Source organism: Stegastes partitus, unplaced genomic scaffold (assembly GCF_000690725.1).
Source record: "Stegastes partitus isolate 25-593 unplaced genomic scaffold, Stegastes_partitus-1.0.2 Scaffold113, whole genome shotgun sequence".
Taxonomy (NCBI): Eukaryota; Metazoa; Chordata; class Actinopteri; family Pomacentridae; genus Stegastes; species Stegastes partitus.
The window spans coordinates 100,465-123,699 of NW_007577844.1; the positions used below are offsets into that span (position 1 = coordinate 100,465).

The following is a 23,235-nucleotide window of genomic DNA, read 5'->3' on the forward strand; positions in this document are numbered from 1 at the left end:
ATAACGTTAATGAGATGTCGTCAGCGGGTTAACACAGATAACAACCTGTTCCAGCTGCTCCCCTTTCATTAGCAGGTTTACAGGATTAGGGTTCCCTCTGAGATTGCCCGGCAACGGCGGCCATGGAAACGCACCATCACGGCTTCAACTGTCAGGAGATTTCATAACAGGGCTCTCAGCATCTCCTCTCTACAGAAACACACCTGGGTCCGGTTTTCCCAGGACGCCTCCTGTGGGAGCTGTGATCATTTTATGACCCAGGATGAGTGGGGGGGGCAACTAGCAGGACTGCTCCAGAGTCTGGAAACGTCTCTGGTAAATAAATCCAGGAAACAATCCCTCTTTCTCAGAGTAGAGCTAGTCTTTGATTGGAAAAGCAATAAAACAGTTAATCCAAGACTGTAAACAGTTCAATATTACCGGTATAACCAATAAGTGCCCGGCTTACTGAATTCAATATCTTTTTACTTTGGGCTGCCTTTTAAATATCACGTCTTTCCTTCTGTTTTTCTGCTGACTCACTCCACTGATACTCTGCATCATGCCTTCTCCCTCCCCTCGCTCCCTAACTCGCCGTTCAAAGTTCATCCCTGTGGTTAAAATAGCTGCTCGGCGCCTTTTACTGAGCCGAGACGCAGAGGAAACCACTCAGTTTCTCATTAGCACGTCTGTCCAATAAATGATTTTCACATGGTCGGTGTTTTCCTGCTTTCGTCGGTTTGTCGGGAATTGTGACAGAATATTACATCATCCTGTAGTAACAGCTGAGTCATGCCCTCTTCATCGCAGAGCGGCCAGTAAAAACACAAAGGCCTCCGGCACAGAACAGAATATTACACCAACATTGAGGCAAAAAGAGAAATTAAACACGAATCCAAAAGGCACAGATAGGAAGAAGTAGGCTGGAAGTATTTCCATTTGAAGCATCTCAGAGTGACACATTCTGATTTTCTCATGTTTGTTTTTTGGCCCTTTTGTTTGTATCTTCATTGACAGAGACCGTAAAGAAGTGAGGAAATATGAGGGTAGTAAGCAGGGGAATGAAACGCAGCTAACATCCAGCTGGGATTGTACCCGGGGACGTAACCAGAGCTGCTCAGGGCCTCAGTGTGCCTGCAGTACGCCTCCCACCACTCGCTATCAGCTCGATCCAAAATACTGCATGTTTGATGTAAACCTAAATCTGGTGGCAGGAAAAATATGGTTTAAAAAAAACCCCAGTGAAAATAACAGCAAATATCTGTAAACTACTGGCCTGTTTAGTGGATGTAGTTTTAGGTAGCGTGCATTTCTTATCCGGTTTAAATTTACTACTCTTGGTTTACTGCCCTGTTATTCTAACTTTTATGAGAGACCGTATCCTGTCTTATCTTATCTTGCTGTCAGCATCATGTCATTATACATGAAAAAGCCTCATTTCTTGTAAAGAAAACTTCATTGTGAGCGCACACGGAGGGATTTTGGTGGAAAACAGACAACGTGAGGATGACAAAGTTGTTCACTATCAAATCTCTGGTGTCAAGTTTTGCTCAAAAACAAACAACAGATTAAAAATTCTATCGTAGTCTTAAAAATTACGGTTCAAAGGGACAGGACTGTCAGCGGTTTTTCAGGTGCTGGTTCATAAACCAGAGCAATCAAAGAACATTAGATCTGAAGGTGGTGCTCGATGGCAAGTTAGAGGTCGATGACACAGTTTTATGGCAATCCATCTAAACCAGGGGTGTCCGATACTGGTCCTCGAGGGCCACAGTCCTACATGTTTCAGATGTTTCCCTCTTCCAACACACCTGATTCAAATGATCAGTTCATCATCAAGCTCTGCAGAAGCCTGATAACCATCCTGATCATTTGAATCAGGTGTGTTGGAAGAAGGACACATCTAAAACATTCAGGACTGTGGCCCTCGAGGACCAGGATCGGAGACCCTTGATCTAAATGTTCTGTTCAATTCAATTTTCTACTTTATTTAAATCTCGCAGATTCACAACATATATCATCTCACAGGGCTTGACATGGTAAGGTTCACCCCTTATGAATTTTGAACAGAGAACTTGTCCCGAGAACAGAATGTTCTGACATAAATCAGTCCGGACCACAGAGACCAGGAGGCCAGCACTTTAATCTATAGCTGCTGTTTGGTCCATACAACCCCATGACCGCCATACCTCCATGACAAAAAGTCAAACAACAATGTTCACATTTACCTCTTTAATCAGCTCAATCACTGAAGCAAAAACCTGGGAACCGTCCTGAAGTGTTTCTCCTTCCTGCCACTTGGTGGAGCCATAACGCTGCAAAACGACTCCTGGTGATAAGAGAGAGACAAAAGTTCACGTTCAGGCATCAAGGAGTTGTGACAATATTGTAAATTCCTACACATTACAGGCACAATTAGAGTTTATTTATGACTTCAATACTAAAAATTCTGCCATGTTTGTGGAACTCTATCAAAGATACAGAGGTAATATAAGACTGTTCAAAGAGTCACGTGTTTCAGTCATATTTAAAATCCACCTTTGTCCCTGAATAAAAATGGAATGATTCAGCTGTTCCAGGAGCACCGAGGCTTTTGATAGTCTGGCTGTTGCTGCCACAACAAAATTATCTGAGTGACCCAGGAGGAGAGAGAAACAAAGAGTGTAGAAAAAAAATCTGAATTAAACTTGTTTTTTTGTTTTTTTTTTACATTGTTTAGTGGTAAGAGAACCTGCAAAAACCCCAACAACAAAAAAGCTTAAGTTACTGTAATATGTGTCAATACGTGACATCAACAGCCTTCAATCCATCCATCCATCATCTCTACACCTTCATCCTCACAAGGGTCATGGGGGGCTGGAGTCTATCCCAGCTGACTCAGGGTGAAGGCAGGTTCACCTGGACAGGTAACCAGTCTATCACAGGGCTACACTTAGAGACAGACAACCAAGCACACTCACATTCACACCTACGGACAATTTACAATCACCAATTAACCTCAGCATGTTTCTGGACTGTGGGAGGAAGCCGGAGAACCCGGAGAGAACCCACACTGCACGGGGAGAACATGGAGACTCCACGCAGGAAGATCCTGGTGTCCTCACTGGGACATGAACCAGCGACCGTGCTACCAACTGCACCATCTTGCAGCCCTTTTAGGATCAAATTTTTGTTTTTGAGGTGGGAGGAACAGACTGGCTGTGAACACTGGGTAGTTTGGACACACCCTGTGGTTTCAGGCATGGAGGCTGCTCAGGTCGTCCTCCAACGTATTCATCCCCTTCCAGTAAAGAAAAGGCAAAATTCACAACAGTCCCTCAAATAACTAGAAACTGAAAAAAGTAATAAATAAAAATTTGCTAAATTATAATTTAGTGAAATAAGACACTGCGTTAGAAGTGTGATTGAAGAGAATAATTTAAAAAACAAACAAACAAACAAACAAAACTGTCCTGGACCAATTAGAGCACGTTGCTGACGAGCAGTGGGTCAGAACACCTGTCAACAGGTGCAGAAGTCTGACTGAGAGTCACAGAAAACACAAATATTAGTTTACGGGTCCCATCATGCTGGTTTGTTTTTATATTTCTGTTGAACCACAATTCAAAGCAACGTCATGATTTTCATTAAATTTTTATTTATTATTACTTTTATCAACTTCAACTTATTCCAGTGACTGAAGCTGTTTGTTTTAATGGGAGGGAATGAATACGTTTGAGGACTGTAGGTCTTCCTTTATTTCATGTTCATGTTGATTGAATGTTTACCTAAAACAGCCTCTGAGACATTTCTAGTAAAGGAACTTCAGTGAGATCTGCCAGATGTGAAGATGACAAAGTGGTTTCCAAAAAAATCTCTCAAATCCTGTTTCATTTCTCTTGAAAACTGACAGGAGTTCCAGTGGTTCTGCAAGTACTGGACAAATAACATTTTGATCTGACGGTGGTTCAGGGATCAAACATAATCACAGCAATAATGTGGATCCATGCAAACGTTCTGAGATATTTCTGTCTGACTGACATCAGTCCAGAGCGCCACATGACAACCCCCTGACAGCTACACCTCTATGGGGGGAGGTCAAAGAACAAAAGAACTGTTTCTCCTTTCTGCCACTTGGTAGCGCCGTAACACTGCAAAACAACAAAAGCTATGCATTAAAACTAGTCATTCACACTTAATGCATTCATTTAAGGTTTGAAAAACTGAGAACCGACTTCTGGTTCAGGATTGTAATAACATGCAAAGACTCTTGAAGTACAGTGAGAAAGAACACAGAAGCCACTTCATTCATTCGGTCCATCATACAACCTCTCCTATCTCCGTTCCTCATCTTGTGTTCCTTCTCTGTCAGAGACTTTTCAGATCCTTTCAATTAAAGACTTCCTCCTCCTGCAGATCTCCTTGCAGACCCTCGACACACCGTGTGGAGTGATGACTAGCGTGTGCACCCCACACCCCCACCCCCCAAACACAACATACAATATCGTCAGTGAATGATTTGCATTGCAGGTGAAGCAGAGGCAAAACTCCTGCAGAAGTGCCAACAACGCTGACGCACCTGTCCTGGACCGACCCTCCCACCTCCTCTCTGTCACTGGTGAGGGAAAGATCTGTCCTCTGTCCCAGCCCAGACCTCCAAGCCTGAGGGGAAAATGGGCAACATGGCAACAGAGATCGTGGCGTTCCTCCTGACCATCTCCGGGTGGATCCTGGTGTCGTCCACTCTGCCGACAGACTACTGGAAGGTGTCCTCCGTGGATGGGACGGTCATCACCACGGCGACCTTCTGGTCCAATCTGTGGAAAACGTGTGTGACCGATTCCACCGGCGTGTCCAACTGCAAGGACTTTCCATCGATGCTGGCTCTGGATGGTGAGTCCACAGTGAGTGTGTGTTTCTGGGATCAGAGAGCAGAGACAGAAACATATTGATTGAGTGTTTTTGAGGACCCTGTGCTCCTCTGAATATCCGCTTGACTCATGCACCTGTTGTTGTTGGATGAATGACCACCATTGTAAAATAGAAAATGCATTTGGAACTTGATATTTCCTTCTCTGACTCTGGCTTCAGGCCACAAACAACCACCACATTTAAAGGTAAAGGCCACCACAGGCATGTTCTAGTAAAAGAGCTGCGCGACACGAATACGACCTCCTAATGTGTCCGAACGAAGCAATCTGAGAAAGTCACACAGTCAGAGGTCGCTTGTCACTTCCCACTGTGTTTGTCACAGCTGAGACGGCACCATTATTGGTTGTTTTCCTCCTGATCTTTGGTTTTGGGCAGCGCTTTCCATCCTGGGGGTCGAGACCCCAAAAAGATAATCATGAGGCTGATTACAAAACATTTAACCAGCAGGAGATTTGCAGCAAGGTCAGATTTTTATATGTGAATTAGATTTGTGGTAAATATGTGGTGGACTTTCTTATTTTTGTGAAATGCTGCTGATTTTTAATTCAGTTTTTTGCTACAGGTTTGCTAGAATGTTCACTCTTTGTCCAGAGTCATAGAGAGAAACAAGCATTTATGCTCACATTCACTATTTAGCATCACCATTTAACCATGCATGTCTCTGGACTGGTGAATGGTTGTCTGTCTCCAAGTGTAGCCCTGTGATAGACTGGTTACCTGTCCAGGTGAACCTGCCTTCACCCTGAGTCAGCTGGGATAGACTCCAGCCCCCCATGACCCTGGTGAGGGCTAAGGTACATAGATAATGGATGGATGTCTCTGGACTGCCATACAGAGCACCCAGAGGAAACCCAGCAGGCTCAGGGAGATGTTTTTTGTTCCTTCCCACTGTTACCAAGTGATTGCTCAAAGGGGAAGTCACAGAAAGCTCAGGTTCTGTTGGGTTTCTCTGTTTAAAAGGGGTGGCCGGATAGCTCCACAGGTTGGGCAGGCGACCCAAATACAGCAGCTGTGGTTCTAGCCAGTGGTTCATTAGCTGCACGTGTCTCTGTCACTGTTTTATACATTAAAGGCAGAAAAGGCAAAAAAAAAAAATATCTTAAAAAAAAAAAAGGCTCTTCACCTTCTGTGAGGTGACACATGTTGTGAATGGCACCATGTAAACACAACTAAATCAGCTCAATTAATTTGAATACAGACTTCTTGTCGTGAGGCGACAGTAGATCACGATGTAGGGCAAAAATAAACCAGCTGACACGTTTAATACTAATGGCAAACTTACAATCAGGAGAAATTTAGTACCACTGGGCAAACTGTGGTGACAAACCACCAGTAGTGACAACCTTATCATTACTGGGCACCCAGAGAGCTCAACAGGATGAGCAGGTGACCCTGTATAGGGGCATGTTCCCTGATGCTGCGGTTCGATTCCAGCCAGTGGTTCATTTACTGCATGTCCTTTCCACACTCTTTCACTGTCCTATCCAATAAAGGCAGAAAAGCAAAAAAAAAAAAAGCCTTTTAAAAAAAAAACAACTTCTCATTACTGCCAGAATGTTGCTGGAATTTTCCAACTAGAGGCCAATATTGGAAAACTTGTGACAACATTTTTATCTTAAACTGATGTTGCTGCTGCAAAATTAGTCACAAGTTAGCCACGAATCTGCCGCCAACACTATGATTCTGTGACCTCTAAACATCCTAACTTAAAGGTTCCACATCATACCCTCTTTTAACAAGTTATTGGAGGTCTAACATGGCCCCAGAATGTGTATAAAATTTAGCTCAATCCTGCACAGACTGTCAACTCTACCATAACTGCCCCTGGCTTTATCCCTGTATTCTAAATGGACAGCTTCAGCGTCTGCACCTTGAAGTCTAACTGAGGTGCTGCTTCCTCCACCTCTTTTAGGAAGACGACTGCAGGCACAGCTCTCTCTGTTGATTCTGCTCATTGAGGGTCAAATGGGGTTCGTTCTTGTCTTCTTGCGACATCAGACCTGAAACACATTTTCTGATTTTTGGACACAGAAGAGAAACAAGGAGGATCATTTCTCATATTTCATAGAACCGCAGACACAAAGGGAAAAAAGAAATTATGTTAAAAAAACAACCAAAAGACGTATTTCAATAACACGGAGCCTTTAAATGCCTTTCAGTTTAAATCTGCAGTACCCCTTTGTGCCATGTGGGGGCAGCAGGAATGAGCCATAAACACCTTTAAAGTTGATGCACGAACTTCTTTGCAAATGTTTGCTTGTCATCAGACAGCGTTACCTCAACATTACCAGAACATTGCAAGGAAAATAATCTTCCTTCATCAACAGCCTCTTGAAAACATGTATTGAACGTTGATTTGAGAACGTTCTGCTTTCGTTATCTTGGATTTATCTTCAGAATGCTGCAGATAAAAACGTCTGACCTTATAGGAACATATTTAGAGTTCTAAATATTCTTAAAACGGTCTTTCGATTAAAACATGAGAACATTATGTGAATTTGTAGGTGATGTCAGACAGCGCTGTGGGAGGATTCCTGCTGAGTCGCCCCTATGAGCGTAAAAAACACGATGCAGCATGTTCTCAATGTGACACTGTTCCTTTAAAATAGCCAAAGATGGGATTCTCTTAGACTCTTCAGGCTTCTAACAGTCAAAAGAGAAAACAGCTGATTTAAAGCCTAAGACGTCTCCTCTGTCCCGTCCCTCAGCCTACATCCAGGTGTGTCGGGGGCTGATGATTGCTGCTGTGTGTCTGGGTTTCTTCGGTGCTTCTCTGGCCTTGGTGGGAATGAAGTGCACAAAAATAGGAGGCTCAGAGACCACCAAGGCCCGTCTGACCGTGCTGTCGGGATTCCACTTCATCCTCAGCGGTAAAGCCGTGAACCTCTCTCTATGTATGGGAATGCATTTGAGCTACATTTTAGGACTCACTTTGGAATAAATTCCTTTTGACCTGAGATCAGTTCAGTCCACCATGATCTGAAGTCTTTGTTCTGGTCCACAGGCCTCTGCTGCATGACTGCATGCTCCATATACGCCCACAGGATCACAACTGACTTCTTTGACCCCCTCTTTGTTGCACAGAAGTGAGTATTTTAGGATTGAAAGGAGCATTTGTTTGACAGCAGATCAAACGCAGATTCAGATGAAAGGAAGTCCGGTCAGACATGTTTCTTCTCTGCAGGTTTGAGCTCGGAGCAGCGCTCTTCATCGGCTGGGCTGGATCCGTGCTCTGCATCTTAGGAGGCCTGGTCTTCTGCCTCTCCCTGTCCGAAGGCTTCAGCATCAGGCAGGTTGCTCGGTCTTACCCAGAAGCATGTGACCCCACGTCAGTCATCGGCAACAGCAGGGGCTTAGTGGGAATCTGATTTGGACTCTAAACTGCTGCACTGAGTTGCTAACTCAATCAGGCAATTTAAATAATTACTTTAACTGCCAGTGAGAGACGAAAACAGTCCAAAACATGCAATAATCTCTCTCAACATCTTGTCTCGTAATTGCTGAACCTCGCAGGTAAATTGTCTGATAGTTATTCTGATTAGTCCGAGTGACTGAATGTTTTCTTTGTTGCGGGTGAAAGTCACCTTGACTGAGGGCAGATGTAGGAAAGCATCGGGTGGGCAAAGAGAGGCCGACGTCCTGGGTCTTCGTTTAGTCAACTATGAGCCCAGCTTACACTGCAAGTACAGTGAGAGTAAAGGAGGGAAGATAGATGGAAACATACGGCAGGATTCGCTCTGACACCGAGTTCTGATGGATGATCACGTTGTCATGGCAGCCATATTGAAATGTGGATCAACACGTGTTTATAGCGGCCAGCTGTGTGGCTTCGAGGACGGCAGCATACTTTGGTCAGTTTGCCAATTACTGGAGTAACTTCTATAAACTTTTATACCCACATTCATGCTTCCTACAGGATGGATCCCACTGACTTTGCTGGTCCTCGTGTACAATCATGGGGTTGACGTTTGTGGTTTTGAGCAAAATATCTTCACAACTATTCAACAAATAACTCAGGCTTCATTTACTTGAGCATAACAGATACATTTTTGTTTATCAAATGGGCAGAAATAACTCAGATTTATGTCAAATAAAGTAATATGATCTCGCTATCTTCACTGTACATGGACTAATCATGCGTAATTTGGTCACTCCGAAAAAGCCCATTTTAAGCCAATAAAAACTGCATGTTCATTTGTCCAATACTTTGGTTTATTTACATGTCTAGAGACACGTCCATTAGCCACAGCTACACGTGTTTAGTGCTGCTAGCATCATGCTAACACTTAGGATAAGGAATGTTTTACATGGGTTAGAGTCTTTTTCTTGCTAAGGAAGAGCTTCTTTTAACACTAGTCAAAGGTGCTTCGTGCTTCCTGTCTAATCTCTTTTAGCGTAGGGTACACTGGTCCATCTGTTGTCAAAGGAACAAGGATAATGCAGTCCCACAATTCATTGCTGCAGCAATAATCGAAGCGATGCAGCATCCACATCAAACCCACGTCAACAACATCTATTGTCCTACGATTAAGAGCAGCTGAATTCTCTTTGCATTGCAGTTATCTTTTCCTGTGTCCTTCTTAATTCACATTTTTCTTTTCCACCAAAGGTTAGAAAAAGACTGGGACGTATGTTTTGACTATTGGAGGGTCGACAGAAGAATTAAGCAGGATTTGGAACCACAGATTTGACCATAAACCACTTTGACATCGTCTATTTCACTGCCAAGCCAAATGGTGCTTGACTTAAACAGCTTAAAGTTTTTTTGTTTTTCACGGCTCCACTTCTTGTCCCGACTCTTTCAGAACTGCGTACTCGTACAGCGGAGCCGCGTCGTTCGTGACGACACGCAACAAGCACAGCAAGCCGACCAACCACCCGCACAAGGAGGCGCGAGAGCCGTCGAGGCAGTTTGGAAGAAACGCCTACGTGTGAAACTGGACTCCTCTCACCAGAGTTAGTCACGATAGTCTGTGATCATCAGAAACTATTTCATCCATAAAAGCCAAGAACAGCGTTAATGTACTTCCCCTGGCTGGAGAAAACCCATTTGTGTGACAGTTTACATTTTGTTTTGATTGTAAGTGGCTAAATCCCTCTTTAAACGTGGCTGCTTGTTTTGTTTTTTGCTCCTTTCTGTCAATAACAATAATAAATAAATAAAAGATAAGCTTGTTGCTCTTTTAGGGCAGGAAATTTGATTTGGCACAAAACAAACTCTGCGGTCACCTTCACCGGGCGGCCTGCAGACACACAATTCATCTCTGTTTCATAACTCTGGAGTCAAAGGACAACTTGATATTTAAAGATATTATAAAGCATTTTTCTAGCATGTGTCCATTAAAACTAGAGGACGTCACACAGACTGTTAGAACTCCTGTTAGACGAATAAGATGGTTTATTTGTTCACTGATTGCAAACATGCACTTTTGTACTTTCCTCTTTTAAGGTAGCATCATTTAACAGTTTCTGGTGAGTTTTTATTATGAAGCTGTTCAAATGAACTTTTAATGGGTTACTAAAGATGTAAGTCTTTGCAGTGGGTAGCTGTGATGTAAGTCCAGCAAAGTTGTGTTGGTTAATATTCCTCCAACAGACTGAAAGGATCATTTCTGGTTCCTGGTCTAGACTGCTCTGACCTCCAAGGGTCACGAGGTCACGTCTGACCCCAGAGATGGTTATGCAGATCTGCAGGCCCGACCGGAGGTTTCCCCTCCTATCAGCCATCCATCTCCACCTAGGAATTATTATCAATAGGAACCCCAGGCTATGTTACGCAAAACCTCTTGGCCCAGAGGTTGGATACTTGAACCAGCTGGCAGGGAGCAGGCGCTCTGTGCTCTCCGCTGCCTTGCATCCGTAAACAAGTGTCGGGTGTCCTGGGCTCTGCAAAATGGTGGCGTTGTGTTCTCTGATGTCTGCAATACATAAAGTGATGCTTCAAGCTTTCATGTTTGCTTTTTATGAGGTTTTGCAGCTTTAAATAAGATTATTTACAATTCTACTTTGATTATAATATACATACGATGACGACATTGTTGCTATGACACGACACAATGACATTTTGTTAACAGCACACTATATAGTACAGTATAGAGTGTCCATATATAGACACAGTATAGCACAGGGGTGTCCAATCCTGGTCCTCGAGAGTCCCTATCCAGCATGTTTTAGATGTTTCCCTCTTCCAACACACCTGATTCAAATGGCTATGGTTATCAGGCTTCTGCAGAGCTTGATGATGAGCTGATCATTTGAATCAGGTGTTACTTAAGTTTATTTTTTTAGTTTCTTACTTACTTAACTTACTTTGTTACTTACTTCATTAACTTATTTAGTTTCTTTCTTCCGTTTCTTATTTAGTTACTTAGTTTCTTACTTATTTTATTTCTCTTTTACTTACGAAAGAAGGACACTAAGATAGAGGACAGATTGAAATGACAAGGCGGTGGCCGGGACCGAACCACCAACCTTGTCCCCCCCCAGCATTTCTGGGTAACGTACGCAGGTGGTTATGCAGCAGCACACAGTGACGGGCTGAAGTTGTAAAGCAGGATGCTGACTGTTATAGTACGCTATTGTCGGAGAATGGCGCGGTTGCATGTCGTCGAAAAAACCTAGTAGGTCATCAAAAAAACTATGTCACCGCAACCAGCCGTAGCATACTATGTTGTACAAATAAAGTCTTAGTTTAGTTTAGTACGGCGTGTCATACTATAGCATGTCTTTAAAAAACATCATGTTGTCAAAGAAAAACTCATAGTTCAGCATTTGGTCGAGAAAACATCCAAGTATGGTGGAGTCAGGTCACTCATCTGGATCGCTTTAAACACCCATTTATTTTTGAATTGTGTCATGATTCACCTGCATCCTTTTTGTTTGAAGGCCAATCTCTCCCACACAGCTGAACAATTCTCCAGTGATCCTGCCGTGATTCTTCAGCGTTGCTTTGCTCCACATGGAGCAGCGGAGCCAGTGGGATTTATCCAGTGGGGACCAGGAACATCTGCACTCTGAACTCAAAAGGAATAAAAAAAGAAGAACATGAGTGTTAAGGTCTTGCAAGAAGACAACACAGGTTGGGTTGACTGGTCTGTCTGATGACCCCAGTGGGAAGGACGAGGACACAGAGCCACCCCCGTCCTCCTCTGGACCAGAGGTTCTCAAACTTGTTGAGCCACGGCCCCCAAGATAACATAAACCCCCCAATTTGAATTTTAATGTACCGTAAGTCATTTGTTTGATAAATGTAAGCTTTATCAATTTTTTTTTTTTTTTTTTACAATGATCTGGCGACCCCCTGAAATGATCTGGCGACCCCCAGTTTGAGAACCACTGCTCTAGACAAGAGCATTAACGCACCTTTAACAGCTGGTACATCAACGCGTGTCCTTTGTGTTCAACTTCTGTCAGATCTGTTATTTGCTGTTGCGTACCATCGTTCACGTTTAGTGTCGAGCTAATTAAAATGAGTTCAGGCCACCCGTACCAGATGAGTTAAGGCTGCCCAGCGGTCCACTTACATCTCCCTTCCACCACCAATAACTTTGCCATAAGCCGGGAGGACTTAGGAACAAAGAGGAGCTCTTTCAACCCCGCCGGAGGAGCATTCATCACTCCCAGGAACTCTCATTACCTCAGATTTAGCTCTAATTAGAACGGCACAAAGACGTCGCACTGTGATTATGAGAGCCGCAGCACAGCGAGCTCCTGGTAATAACCAGCAGCTTACGGCCCGAGGCAAAGTCGAGAACGACGCTTCCAGCAGCTCAGGTCAGCGCTCTGACATTTTTTATGTAAAGGTCAACAAAGCAGAGATATGAAGAGTTTCTGGTCAAATCTGTGAACGGCAATTAGAAAATTAGAGAAACAGATGTAATATTTATACGTGAACTGAGACGCATATTAGTTCATTTTATCAGTTTAAAGGAGCAAAACTGTTGTGTAATGTCTCATAACTCTTTAAATAGACTGAATCATATCAAACACAATAAAATAAAAACATGTTTTAAAGGTTTGACTCCCGTCACTCTTTGCTCACGTCTCTCCACACATCTACCTGTAGAATTACATAAATGATCAAATGTGACTCAGGACATTTAACTTCCCTCCATCGTGCCAAATTATCGATCTATTGCCCAGTATGCTGCAGCAGCTGACAGATCAATATTCTAGCAGGAGACATGTGTCTGGATGTCATCTGGCATTAATTTTGTTTTTAAAGATCTCCCTTCAAGGAGTGGATGGGGGTCAGTCGGGAGTCCGTGGGACTGGGGTCCGTTTATCCCCGACACCCATGAGTTTAGGGACAGGGTAGTAAAGGGTGGAAATGTAGTGTTTCTGGAGCTTGAATTAAAAATTAGGGGATAAAACTCAGGATGTCAAGGCCCTGCTGTAGAAAAATCACCGGAATACCCCTTTAATTATATATTTATTTATTTATATGCCTTAATTGTGTAAGCTTTAATACATTTGTCAGTTCCTGTACGGTGGACTTACGAGGGATTATTGGCATCATTGTTTGATAAGAGCAAAAACAAAAGACTAAAAAAAGAAAACTACTAAACTGACTCCTCTCATTTTAACCTGTGAGTGAAAACAGAGAAAGATCTAATCGGGGCACAAAGGGTTCAGTAACCTGAGATACCTGCTGAGGTGAGCACTCTCAGTCTGGATTCACACCATGGGAACCTGAGCAGCCGTCATCTCTCACCTGGAGGCCAGCACCACACCTCGGCTCTGTACCTGCCGTCCACTCGTCCGCTCCACCTCCACATCTGTTCGGTTTGGGCTCAGGATCAACACGTGAGTGAGGGGCTGACGGAGCAACAAAGAAACTTGGATTCAAGCATACAAATAGAAACTAAGAGCTACTGGGTCGGAGGTCTGATTGGGAAGCTCTGAGATGAAGATCCGAGTGGTCCAGATCTGGGGCTTCCTCATGACGGTGCTGGGCTGGATCTTCGTGGCCTGCACCATGGCCATGGAGGGCTGGAAGATCACCTCCATCGGGGGCATGGGGGGCTCGTCCATCATCAAGGTGGCCTGGTACTGGTCCAGCCTGTGGAGGTCCTGCTTCACCGACTCCACCGCGGTCACCAACTGCTACGATTACCCCGTGCTCTGGTCTGTGGAGGGTAGGTTGACTCGTTTTGCATCGTGTTTTGTCGTTTAAGCTCTCGAGCAACATGGTTTCTGAACACCGCTCTGCGTGGCTTCAGGTCACATCCAGATCGTCCGAGGCCTGCTGATGGCCTCTCTGTCGCTGGGCATGCTGGGGTTCGTCCTCAGCCTGATGGGCATGGAGTGCACCTTCCTCGGGGGAAAAGACCGCTCCAAGTACAAGAAGATCTACGTCGGCGGATGGTGCCACGTCATCAGCGGTACACGTCTGGATTTAATGACAAGACAGCTGTCACATGCAACACACAAATCAGACAGCATAGAATTAATTATAAATTCATACTTTTATGACCTGAGATCACCCAGTCAGGCATTCTAACAACTTCATGCAATTTTAATTTCATTATTTTATGATATGACAAACGTTTGGTTGGATAAAAGCATCGTTTTGCCCTTTAATTGGTTTGTTTCAGCTAAAATTTGTTCTATTAAACGAGCATTATAATGAACCTGTGCTTTCTGAAATCGACAGAATTCTTTACATACAATTAGCACATTTAACGATATTGTATATTAGAGATAACTAAAACTGACGAGCTAATTGTTTGGATCAACAACTGAAACTTGACTCTAACATCATAAGAAGGATCAGTGTGAACCAGCTTTTCTGGTTTAGGAGCTCTTTAAGCTAAACATGGCCTCTGGTTGTGTTGATGTCGACCAAAGAGCTGTTTTGTTCTTTTTATTTAAATAACTTTGACAGGTTATTTGTCCAGGTGAATATCTGGGGAGTTAAAATTAATGCACAGAAAAATCTTAGTGACTGATTTCTTTTTCTTTTTAAAAATAATGTTGTGAACAGTCTCTCCTGTCAGTATGTTGTTTTTTATGAGTTGTATTAAGATGTTTTATTTAAGACGTGCCATATGTTGTGTTAAAGCTTTTACTAACGACACTTTAATGTCTGTATGTGCATTAATATCATTTAAATACCATTTTCTGACTTCCTTAAACTGGTCTAACAATCTATAAAACATACCTAACGTCTGTATAATGTGTTAGATTGTTAATATGAAGTAAAATATACTGTTTACCTGATTTATTTGACATGACCGCGTCCTAGCTGTAGTCCAACACTACTGGATATAATCTATAATCTAAAAACGTGATTTTTTTTTTATTCTCTGTATCTCATCGTGATTTGCCCTCAGGTTTGCTGGCCTGCTCTGGGTACGCCGTTTACGCACAGTACGTCTCCGTAGAATACTTCAACCCGGACTTTGATGGACTTCAGTGAGTTAACTTCAGGCTTTCATGTAACAGAAGTCTTTAAACATTAAGCTGACAGTCTCTGTGGTGTGACAGGTACGACCTGGGCACCCCGATCTTCCTCGGCTGGGTGGGCGCCTGCTTTCACGCGACCGGCGGCTTCTTCTACCTGTGGTCGGTGTGCGTGCCGCTCTGTGGAGGACAGGCCACGTGAGTGCACACACATGTTGCTGCTGCTGCCATATGTCAGAGGAAGTGAATAAATAACTCCACTTTCCCCATAAACACCGGCATCCTGCTGCTCCAGTGGAGTGACTCATTACCCACAGTGCACAGGGCTCTGTTAGAGGTGGGAGTGTGCAGATGTCCGCTGTGGGAACAATCCATCTCACAGCGCAGCATAACCTCCAGCTATGGCTGTAAATAAAGGGAGGTCTGGTGTTTTACAAGCTGGTTAAATGAGGAGAGGAAAGATGTCAGGATGGAGCACTTTGAACACTAGAAGGCGCTTGAAGAACACATCAGAACATCACTGACGCTCCTTTAATCTGAAGAATCTCTGCTCAGAGGGGAGAAATGTCACCTCACACCCCTCATGAGGGTCCCGACCCACAGTCTGAGAACCACTGGTTTAGTTAACGGGATAAGATAGATTCTAAAGTTTAAAGGCGTCGTGTTCAGGGTTCTGTTAGAACGTGTTCTGGACTAAATGCTAACAGCTTTGCCAACATGAAATATGTTATCGAAAACTGGAGTCCTGGGACCTTGTCAGATCTAACAATGTCCATCGTGTCTCTCTTTGTTTAGGATAATCAACGTCCAAGCTCTGCCAGACCCGGAGCAGACCAAGTCCACCACAGCTCTGTCATCAGTGTCCAAGATCACCTCCAAGACCAAACTGTCCTCCGTTTCCGAGCTGTCGTCCAGGTCTGAGCGCTCAGACGTGTCCACCATCTCCTCCAGATCAGGACGCACATCCAAATCTGGCCGCACGGCCAAGTCAGGAAGGTCGTCCAAGACGGGGCGAAGCACGAGGTCTGGGGGGTCAGCGGGGTCAGGATCAAGATCGGGATCGGGATCTGGGTCGGTGTCGGAGATCTCGTCAAGATCCAGCCTGTCGACTCTGTCTGGGTCGAGGAGCAGCAGCAGCAGCCGGACGGTGTCGTCGCTGTCGGGCAGCTCGGCGAGTGAGACGACGCCGTTCATCAAAAACTCTTTTATCTGAACCACGTGAGACATCAGCTGATGGACTCATAAGAACGGGTGTGATGAACGTTCTGTTTAACTTTTATATACGTGGTGGAAGCACATCCAGGAGAATGTTCTGTGATAATTAAACTGATAAATCTGTGGTTATGAGAATATTTTGTGTAAAGTTTCTGCTGCCCACATTCAACCATCACGTCTTCTGACAGAGCTGTCGCCTTTTGTAAGCTTTCAGACAACAAATAAAACTCTGCCGGGCCGATCAGGTCTGGTTGACAGTAAACACTCTGCTCTGCTGTTATTCAACCCTCCACCCAAACACACAAGAAGCAGCAGCAGGAGGAGGAACAGGGGACGACCTCCTCCGTCAGATCCAGACCACATCTAGAAACATACGATTGTGTTTAGATGTGAATGAACCAGGATCATATTTTATTCATAACTGCAGTTTGAGGCACATTTAAAACAAAGGTTCTACTGACCAGACCGAAAGGATGTGGAGGAGAGCGGCTCAGGTTCTGGGCCTGCTCTTCTGCGTCGTGGGCCTGGGCCTGGTGGGCTGCACTCTTGCTATGGACCACTGGAGGTAAGCAAAGGAAGCAAACAGAGGAACTTATTTAAGTTCTATCCAATGTAAAACTGATGTAAATAAAGGAAAAAATAAAATGAAAGGACATGAATGCAGTTAAAGTACGTTTTATTATGTGGCGGTGGGTTGGACTGACTTTAGGGAAGAATAAATTCCTCGTCTTTAGTAATTAACTAATTTCTAAGAGGGAATCAGCAATTTAAAATGTTTAAAATGAAAATTCATACCACTTTCATGCATGGACATGTAGTTAGTAGTAAGTTTAGATCTATTAAAGGATGTGGGCTTTCAGATATGGGGATAATTTAGCAAAAGTAGCTACAAAGATTTAGTTTGGAAATTAAAGGATCGAGCATTTCTGAAATGTGATCTATAAGTATTACAGGTATTTCCACCTCTGCTGCTTAATTTTTCAGCAGTTTCCTTTAAATCTGTCTCTAGTGAGTCCTCCAACTTCAAGATCAAAACTGCAGAGGGGTCCTTTAATATGATCACGTCCTTAATCAGCTGATCAGATGCACAATGTGTTAAGCTCAGTGACTGAATTCCTCTTATATTCTGGTTGTTCTTACTGGAGGGTGGCCCAGCTGGGGGGCGAGGGGGGGTCCTCTGTGGTGGTGGTGGCCTGGTTCTGGTCGGACCTCTGGAAGGACTGCTATGAAGACTCCACCTCTCTGGTCAACTGTGTGGACTTTGGGGTGCTGTGGACGGTCAGATGTAGGCTCACTGATCAATAGCCACTATAGAGCAGAGAGATGATCGGTTTGTGAACTAAATGTGTGTTTTCGTGTTTCCAGCGTACATCCAGGCAGTCAGGGGCCTCCTGCTGACGGGCCTCTGCCTCGGCTTCATCGCCACGGTGCTCACATTGTTTGGAATGGAGTGCACACGTGTCGGTGGAGACCAGAGGAGTAAGGACCGGATGTTGGCGGCAGCGTCTGCTTTGCATGTGTTCGGCTGTGAGTACGGTTTGTCTGAACGCCTCAGGTGTTGTGGGAGCAGCTCCTCATCCCGCCCCCTCACCGGTTCGTCTCCTTTTCCTTTTTCCCATGTGTCATCGGCGCCCTCATGCAGGCGGGTCAGACGTGGCCGGGTACTGTTTGTACATAAACACAGTGGCTGCAGCTTTTCTACACGGCAAAGCAGATCCGTCCAAACTGAGGTAACGCGAGGCCTTTAAACAGCCCCCATAAAAAGCAAATGAAAGACAACAGAGGTTCATAACTGCTGTCTCCTCAGCTATGAGATCGGCCCTCCCCTCTACCTCGGCCTGGGGGGCAGTTTTATCATCCTGCTGGGCTGCACAGTTCAATATGTGACCGCATGCAGAGTGAAGCAGCCAAAAAGGTTTGTTTTGCACTGAATAAACTGTTCTGTGAGCTTCCAGATGTGAATGTAGAGTCGACTGACTGTTTAATGTCGTTGCAGCAGACACGCCGTTGTTGCTTCCATCAGAGAGAAAGAAGAAGGTTCGATCCGAAGGCAGAAACACAGACGTGGGCCGTCACAAAGGTCGAGCATGTCTCCGTACAAGATGGCTTCTGCTGTGATCGTGTAACGCAGATTAAACCTCGACTCTCTAAGATGTAACAGGCAGGGGTTCTGGAATACTGAGGACACAAGTCTAAAATTAGATTCTTTTCACAATCATTTCTTTCTTTCTTTTTTTAAACAGTCACATTTAAAGATGCTCTATTCCTGTGACAGCAACTTTTCACACTCATTAGTATTAATGTAAGTCTGGTGCAATGTAACAGCCAATCAAATCATTCCTAGAAATAAACAATAATAAAAAGATGGCCTCTAACATCTGTCTTTATTTTTCTATCAACTGTTTTTGTTGTTATTCTGGAAAAATCTCAATATTTCATTCTGATGTTCTGGAGACCTTAAACCATCTTTAAGAAGAAACTCAAACAAACTGAACCTTCATGGATTGTTTTATTAATTTTACGAGTGCGTACAAACTGAATTTTGTGTAGTAAACAACACGTTCCTTCTCTTTGGGGTCACGGCATTTACAAAAAAATAGTTTGAATATTGCTGATTTTTCACTGTGGTTAATAGAAACCTACCACAGTTAGTTCTGGGGAGTTTAACGTCCCTTTTATTTAACTACTGTGGTTATTTCATCAACACATTTTACATCATAGTTGAGACACTTAAAGTTATGTAGAAGCTATTTTTTTCAGCTAAAATGTCAGAGGTTTGGTTAAAACACACATTTTTTTCTCATGTTTTTTAGGCTTAAGTTCTGGGAAAATGTGATGAACAGTTAGACATTTATAGACAAACTAAACAATCATTTCATTAATCAAAAGTAATCTTTACTGCAGCATGACCTGCATGTATTTCTGCCTGTGTAGCTTATAGCAGTGTTCACGTTTAAATAGTTTTAATTTAAATATTAGGCTTTAATGAGCTCAAAAGGGAAGAAATCCTTTTCCAAATAACTACTAATGTGTTTACACTTGTGTGGGAAGTAAAACGACCCGACTGTCAGGTTGATCCAGGGTGACGTAACCCCCGTGTTGGGAACATGCAGATGCTGACCAGACAGAAGCATCTGACTGATAAGACGGGAGACAAACCAAACATCCACTCCGACACCTTCACATCAGCAATGACTCAGAGACCAGCTCTGTTTCCCACACCGACCACCTGCTAGCTTTTATTTCTAATTTCTCTCTGCCACTGTTGAGGAGCAGCACTCACCATGAAGCACAGGACGGTGGTGATGTACATGGAGATCGGCTGCTTCGTGTCCTGCCTGTGCGGCTGGATCCTGGTGTGCTCCACTCTCCCCACGGAGTACTGGACCTTCTCCGAGGTGGGAAGCATCGTGCTGACCACCTCCAACTACTACTCCAACCTGTGGAAGGACTGCATCTCTGACACCACGGGGGTGTCCGACTGCAAGGACTACCCCTCCTTGCTGGCCCTGCCGGGTAGGATCCTCTGAGAGCTACAGTTCCTCTATTTTCTCTTTTAAAAATTCACTGCTGTGCTGGGATGCTGATCAGATTTAGGGGCCGTAAACAAATAATTGCGATGGGAAGCAGTGTGTAAAAAGAACTGTATAAAAACCAACATCCTCCCAAGAGTTCTTCCCAAACTTGGAAAAAAAAAACTACATAGTGGTGATATATTCCAGCCACAGTGTTTTTAGCTAGCGACAGAATGTGTGAAGCAGAACAAGCAGCAGTTGTGTCACTAATTTACTCACTCATCTGTAGATTTTTTACATTAATAGGTCATTATTCAGCTAAATTCGTATCATATATAATATTATAGGGTCTTAACTTTAATATTTAAGTCAGAAAAATCAGAATAATGAATATTTGTAGAGTCTGATGATGGAAACGTCTCTGACACAAGCAGCCGTGTGACTCGATACTAAAATGTGTATAGTGTATAGAGATAATAGAAAATAATCATACTAATTATTTAAATCTGTCAGGTAAATGTACGTCTACAACAAATAATGGATTTCAACATTAATATTTAAGTTAATTGGGTATGTTTGAAGAATTCTTATTGGACTGTCTTGACCTTATTTATTTGATTAGTCTTGTAAACTGACATTAGACAGAATATTCTACAGTCTTAACCTTAACATTTAGATTAGTCGGGTCATTTTAACCTATAAGGTGAATCTGTAAAGTTAATCTTATTTCTCTGCTGACACTTTGGGTTAACATCTAAATGTAAATGTGCCACAAACAACACTAAATATCCACCACCAATAACGGCTTGACAACAAACATGTGATCTAAACCCCTGCGCTTTATCTCACCACTATAATTTCCACACAGTCCCTCTTGTGCGTTTAGTGTTTGCTGTATTCCAGCTGCACCTGTTTCCTTGCAGTGTTCCTGCACGCCTGCAGAGCGCTGGCCGTCTGCGCCGTCATCACCGGCTTCTTCGGAGGCGTCCTGACGCTCATCGGGATGAAGTGCACCAAAATAGGCGGCTCGGAGATCGCCAACGCCAGGGTGACGTTTGCTGGCGGCATAACCTACCTGGTGTCAGGTAAAAACAGTTTGTCATGCAGTTAAATCAGATGGTAAACATGCAGCAGGTGCTTACAGTGTGGGCTCTTCTCTGCTAGGATTCTGTGGCATGATCACCTACTCGTGGTGGGCCAACAGAGTCATCACCGAGTTCGTGGATCCAAATTTCAGGGCACAGAAGTAAGTGTTTGTTTTTTTTTTTTAATGAGGCATAAAAAGTGCAGGATGACAGATGTACCTCCACCTGTGCTGCTCAGATTTGAACTGGGAGCTGCTGTTTTCATTGGCTGGGGAGGCTCCCTGCTGCTCATCTCAGGAGGGACGGTGCTGAGCTCCTTCGCTGGAAAAGAAGGTCTCCCATCAAGGTGAGCAGAAAGCCTCCTCTTAAAACACCGTACAGTCGAACTGCTGGAGTAGTACAGGAAGTTCACTGTGTATTTTCAACCCCACCAGTTCCCCAGACAGGCCACGCAGGCCGGTCTCCTACGCCACCGCCCGAACCAAACGGACCTACATGATGCCGGCCTCGGCCTCCAGAGTCACTCTGGTGCCGCCTCTGTTCTACGAAGGCAGGAGGAGCCGAGCAACCAGAGCGACGACGAGAACCGGAAGAACCGGAAGAACCTTCAGCAGGGACAGCTTCGTCTGAGCTGGAGGGAACTCAGAGTTTGACATTTTAGGGAACACGTGAATTCTTGCTGAAAAGGAAATGAGAAGATGGGCACCACTCTCATGTCAATATGGATCTGAGTAACTTAGCTTAGCATAAACACTGGAAGCTAAATTGGCTGTCAGGTGGCTTTTGTTTGGTAGCCGTTTTCCCCTTGTTTCTAGTCCTAATGCTAAGCTAACTAGCTAGCTCTTAATGTTGAGTTGATGGTGAGTTATGAGAGTTGTACCCTCTTTTTAACTTGCTGCAAGAAAGCAAATAAGTGAACTTCTGGAAACTCTCTTTTGTGAATTCTGTTCAAGATTTGGCTCCTAAATGCAAAACAAGATTTGTGTTGTTTGAATTTTGTGAGATTTTGTATTTACACAGTTTTTTGTCTTATCAGGAAGCATCCACTGACTATTGACTCTTTGCTTCTTGTCTGTATGTTTTGTTCTTTGGAAGCAGTGAGGTTTAGTATAAAGTGAACACATGAACTCTATTAGAATAAGTGAACACTTAATACTTGTTTACAGATGTGTTGGGTAACATGAGGCTCATTAGACGTTTCCAGGTATCTTCATCAGGGTGTTGTTATAACTTTCAACAATATAAACTGGATTAACATTAATTCAAAACAAAATATTCAAAGTAATATATAATATATTCTGTACTGCATCTTTTAACATGTATGATTAATTAGTTTGTACTTCTGTAAAATGATTTTGATGATTTCTTGTGTATTCAGTTAAAAAAAAAAGTAAACTGGTTCAGTTTTCCAAGGAACTTTTTGTGTTTTTCTTCTGTGGCTTCAACACATTGTCCTGTATTTCCTCTGAGGTACCACAAGATGTCACTGAAAACCCAAACTATCAAATAAAATATAAGAGATCGTATACGTCGGAGCTCTGGTGGCACCACCCTGATGAAGGGAACAGTGGAAAATGTGTGAATAAAAATGATGCATCGGTTAATAATAAGACATTGGGTCACAGCTTTCATTATGTGTCCCTCATGATACGCTTTAGATTCTCAGTCCAGTTACGACACACTGCCAGCTTAGGGGAACGCTCTGCAGATGCATTTACTGCTCGTTACCATGTTAAAGGCGATCCAGCTGCTCTGCCGGCTGCGATGCTGAGGCTGTGGCTGGTTGGTGCTGCTGCGGTTCAGTCTGTGGTGCTATAAATACGTCCAGCTGATACCGTTTAAACCTGCAGTGATTCTATGGCAGTTGTGCTTTTTGTTCACTAAACTGGCAGAGTGTTGTACCTGGACTGGACCAACACTCTGTTTGGATCAGAAGGAATGTAGAGCGAGACAGATGCTGAGTCCGGCATCTGTATCCAAACATGCTAACGAGTTAAATCCCAGAATCACAGACTCTGCCTTTAGTCTCACTGTAGGAAAAAGCAAACGTCTGTGAGAGATGGAAGATTATCCAGCAGCTCTGATAAATTCAGTTCAACCTGTGGATACAAACGTTTAAAATAGAA

General features: G+C 43.7%; 4 protein-coding genes across 6 annotated transcripts; all 4 read left to right on the forward strand.

The window, feature by feature from the left end:
• The first annotated feature begins 4,631 nt into the window (after window positions 1–4,631).
• On the forward strand, window positions 4,632–9,825 carry cldn10a (claudin 10a). The gene is made up of 5 exons (XM_008278043.1): window positions 4,632–4,851; window positions 7,599–7,760; window positions 7,895–7,976; window positions 8,075–8,218; window positions 9,696–9,825. Exons 1-5 carry the CDS (start codon window positions 4,632–4,634, stop codon window positions 9,823–9,825), a joined length of 738 nt encoding a protein of 245 aa, XP_008276265.1.
• A 3,970-nt stretch (window positions 9,826–13,795) lies between these two features.
• On the forward strand, window positions 13,796–16,821 carry cldn10e (claudin 10e). Its single transcript, XM_008278012.1, has 5 exons — window positions 13,796–14,027; window positions 14,112–14,273; window positions 15,225–15,306; window positions 15,379–15,492; window positions 16,090–16,821. The coding sequence occupies exons 1-5, from the start codon at window positions 13,796–13,798 to the stop codon at window positions 16,505–16,507; spliced, it is 1,008 nt and encodes a 335-aa protein (XP_008276234.1). The 3' UTR covers window positions 16,508–16,821.
• LOC103354583 (claudin-10-like) lies at window positions 16,822–18,863 on the forward strand. 3 transcript variants are annotated; one of them, XM_008278014.1, is made up of 7 exons: window positions 16,822–17,074; window positions 17,655–17,794; window positions 17,875–18,036; window positions 18,152–18,239; window positions 18,317–18,424; window positions 18,506–18,629; window positions 18,662–18,863. In XM_008278014.1, exons 1-7 carry the CDS (start codon window positions 16,983–16,985, stop codon window positions 18,665–18,667), a joined length of 720 nt encoding a protein of 239 aa, XP_008276236.1. In that variant the 5' UTR covers window positions 16,822–16,982; the 3' UTR covers window positions 18,668–18,863. The 3 variants fall into 3 exon arrangements, with proteins under 3 accessions (XP_008276236.1, XP_008276235.1, XP_008276237.1); XM_008278013.1 differs by having other exon boundaries at window positions 18,506–18,863; XM_008278015.1 differs by having other exon boundaries at window positions 18,509–18,863.
• An 835-nt stretch (window positions 18,864–19,698) lies between these two features.
• On the forward strand, window positions 19,699–22,514 carry cldn10d (claudin 10d). Its single transcript, XM_008278016.1, has 5 exons — window positions 19,699–20,025; window positions 20,948–21,109; window positions 21,189–21,270; window positions 21,348–21,455; window positions 21,544–22,514. Exons 1-5 carry the CDS (start codon window positions 19,794–19,796, stop codon window positions 21,737–21,739), a joined length of 780 nt encoding a protein of 259 aa, XP_008276238.1. The 5' UTR covers window positions 19,699–19,793; the 3' UTR covers window positions 21,740–22,514.
• The last annotated feature ends 721 nt before the right edge of the window (window positions 22,515–23,235 follow it).

What these genes read in the sequence shown, in the direction of transcription:
- cldn10a (XM_008278043.1), top strand. Translation starts at nt 4,632, where the DNA reads ATGGGCAACATGGCAACAGAGATCGTGGCGTTCCTCCTGACCATCTCC. An exon ending in ATCGATGCTGGCTCTGGATG is followed by an intron (nt 4,852 to 7,598) that starts GTGAGTCCACAG and finishes CCCGTCCCTCAG; the next exon opens with CCTACATCCAGGTGTGTCGG. An exon ending in ATTCCACTTCATCCTCAGCG is followed by an intron (nt 7,761 to 7,894) that starts GTAAAGCCGTGA and finishes TCTGGTCCACAG; the next exon opens with GCCTCTGCTGCATGACTGCA.
- cldn10e (XM_008278012.1), top strand. Translation starts at nt 13,796, where the DNA reads ATGAAGATCCGAGTGGTCCAGATCTGGGGCTTCCTCATGACGGTGCTG. An exon ending in CGTGCTCTGGTCTGTGGAGG is followed by an intron (nt 14,028 to 14,111) that starts GTAGGTTGACTC and finishes GCGTGGCTTCAG; the next exon opens with GTCACATCCAGATCGTCCGA. An exon ending in CCGGACTTTGATGGACTTCA is followed by an intron (nt 15,307 to 15,378) that starts GTGAGTTAACTT and finishes GTGGTGTGACAG; the next exon opens with GTACGACCTGGGCACCCCGA.
- LOC103354583 (XM_008278013.1), top strand. Translation starts at nt 16,983, where the DNA reads ATGTGGAGGAGAGCGGCTCAGGTTCTGGGCCTGCTCTTCTGCGTCGTG. An exon ending in GCAGATCCGTCCAAACTGAG is followed by an intron (nt 18,240 to 18,316) that starts GTAACGCGAGGC and finishes CTGTCTCCTCAG; the next exon opens with CTATGAGATCGGCCCTCCCC. An exon ending in AGAGTGAAGCAGCCAAAAAG is followed by an intron (nt 18,425 to 18,505) that starts GTTTGTTTTGCA and finishes ATGTCGTTGCAG; the next exon opens with CAGACACGCCGTTGTTGCTT.
- cldn10d (XM_008278016.1), top strand. Translation starts at nt 19,794, where the DNA reads ATGAAGCACAGGACGGTGGTGATGTACATGGAGATCGGCTGCTTCGTG. An exon ending in CATAACCTACCTGGTGTCAG is followed by an intron (nt 21,110 to 21,188) that starts GTAAAAACAGTT and finishes CTTCTCTGCTAG; the next exon opens with GATTCTGTGGCATGATCACC. An exon ending in AAAGAAGGTCTCCCATCAAG is followed by an intron (nt 21,456 to 21,543) that starts GTGAGCAGAAAG and finishes CAACCCCACCAG; the next exon opens with TTCCCCAGACAGGCCACGCA.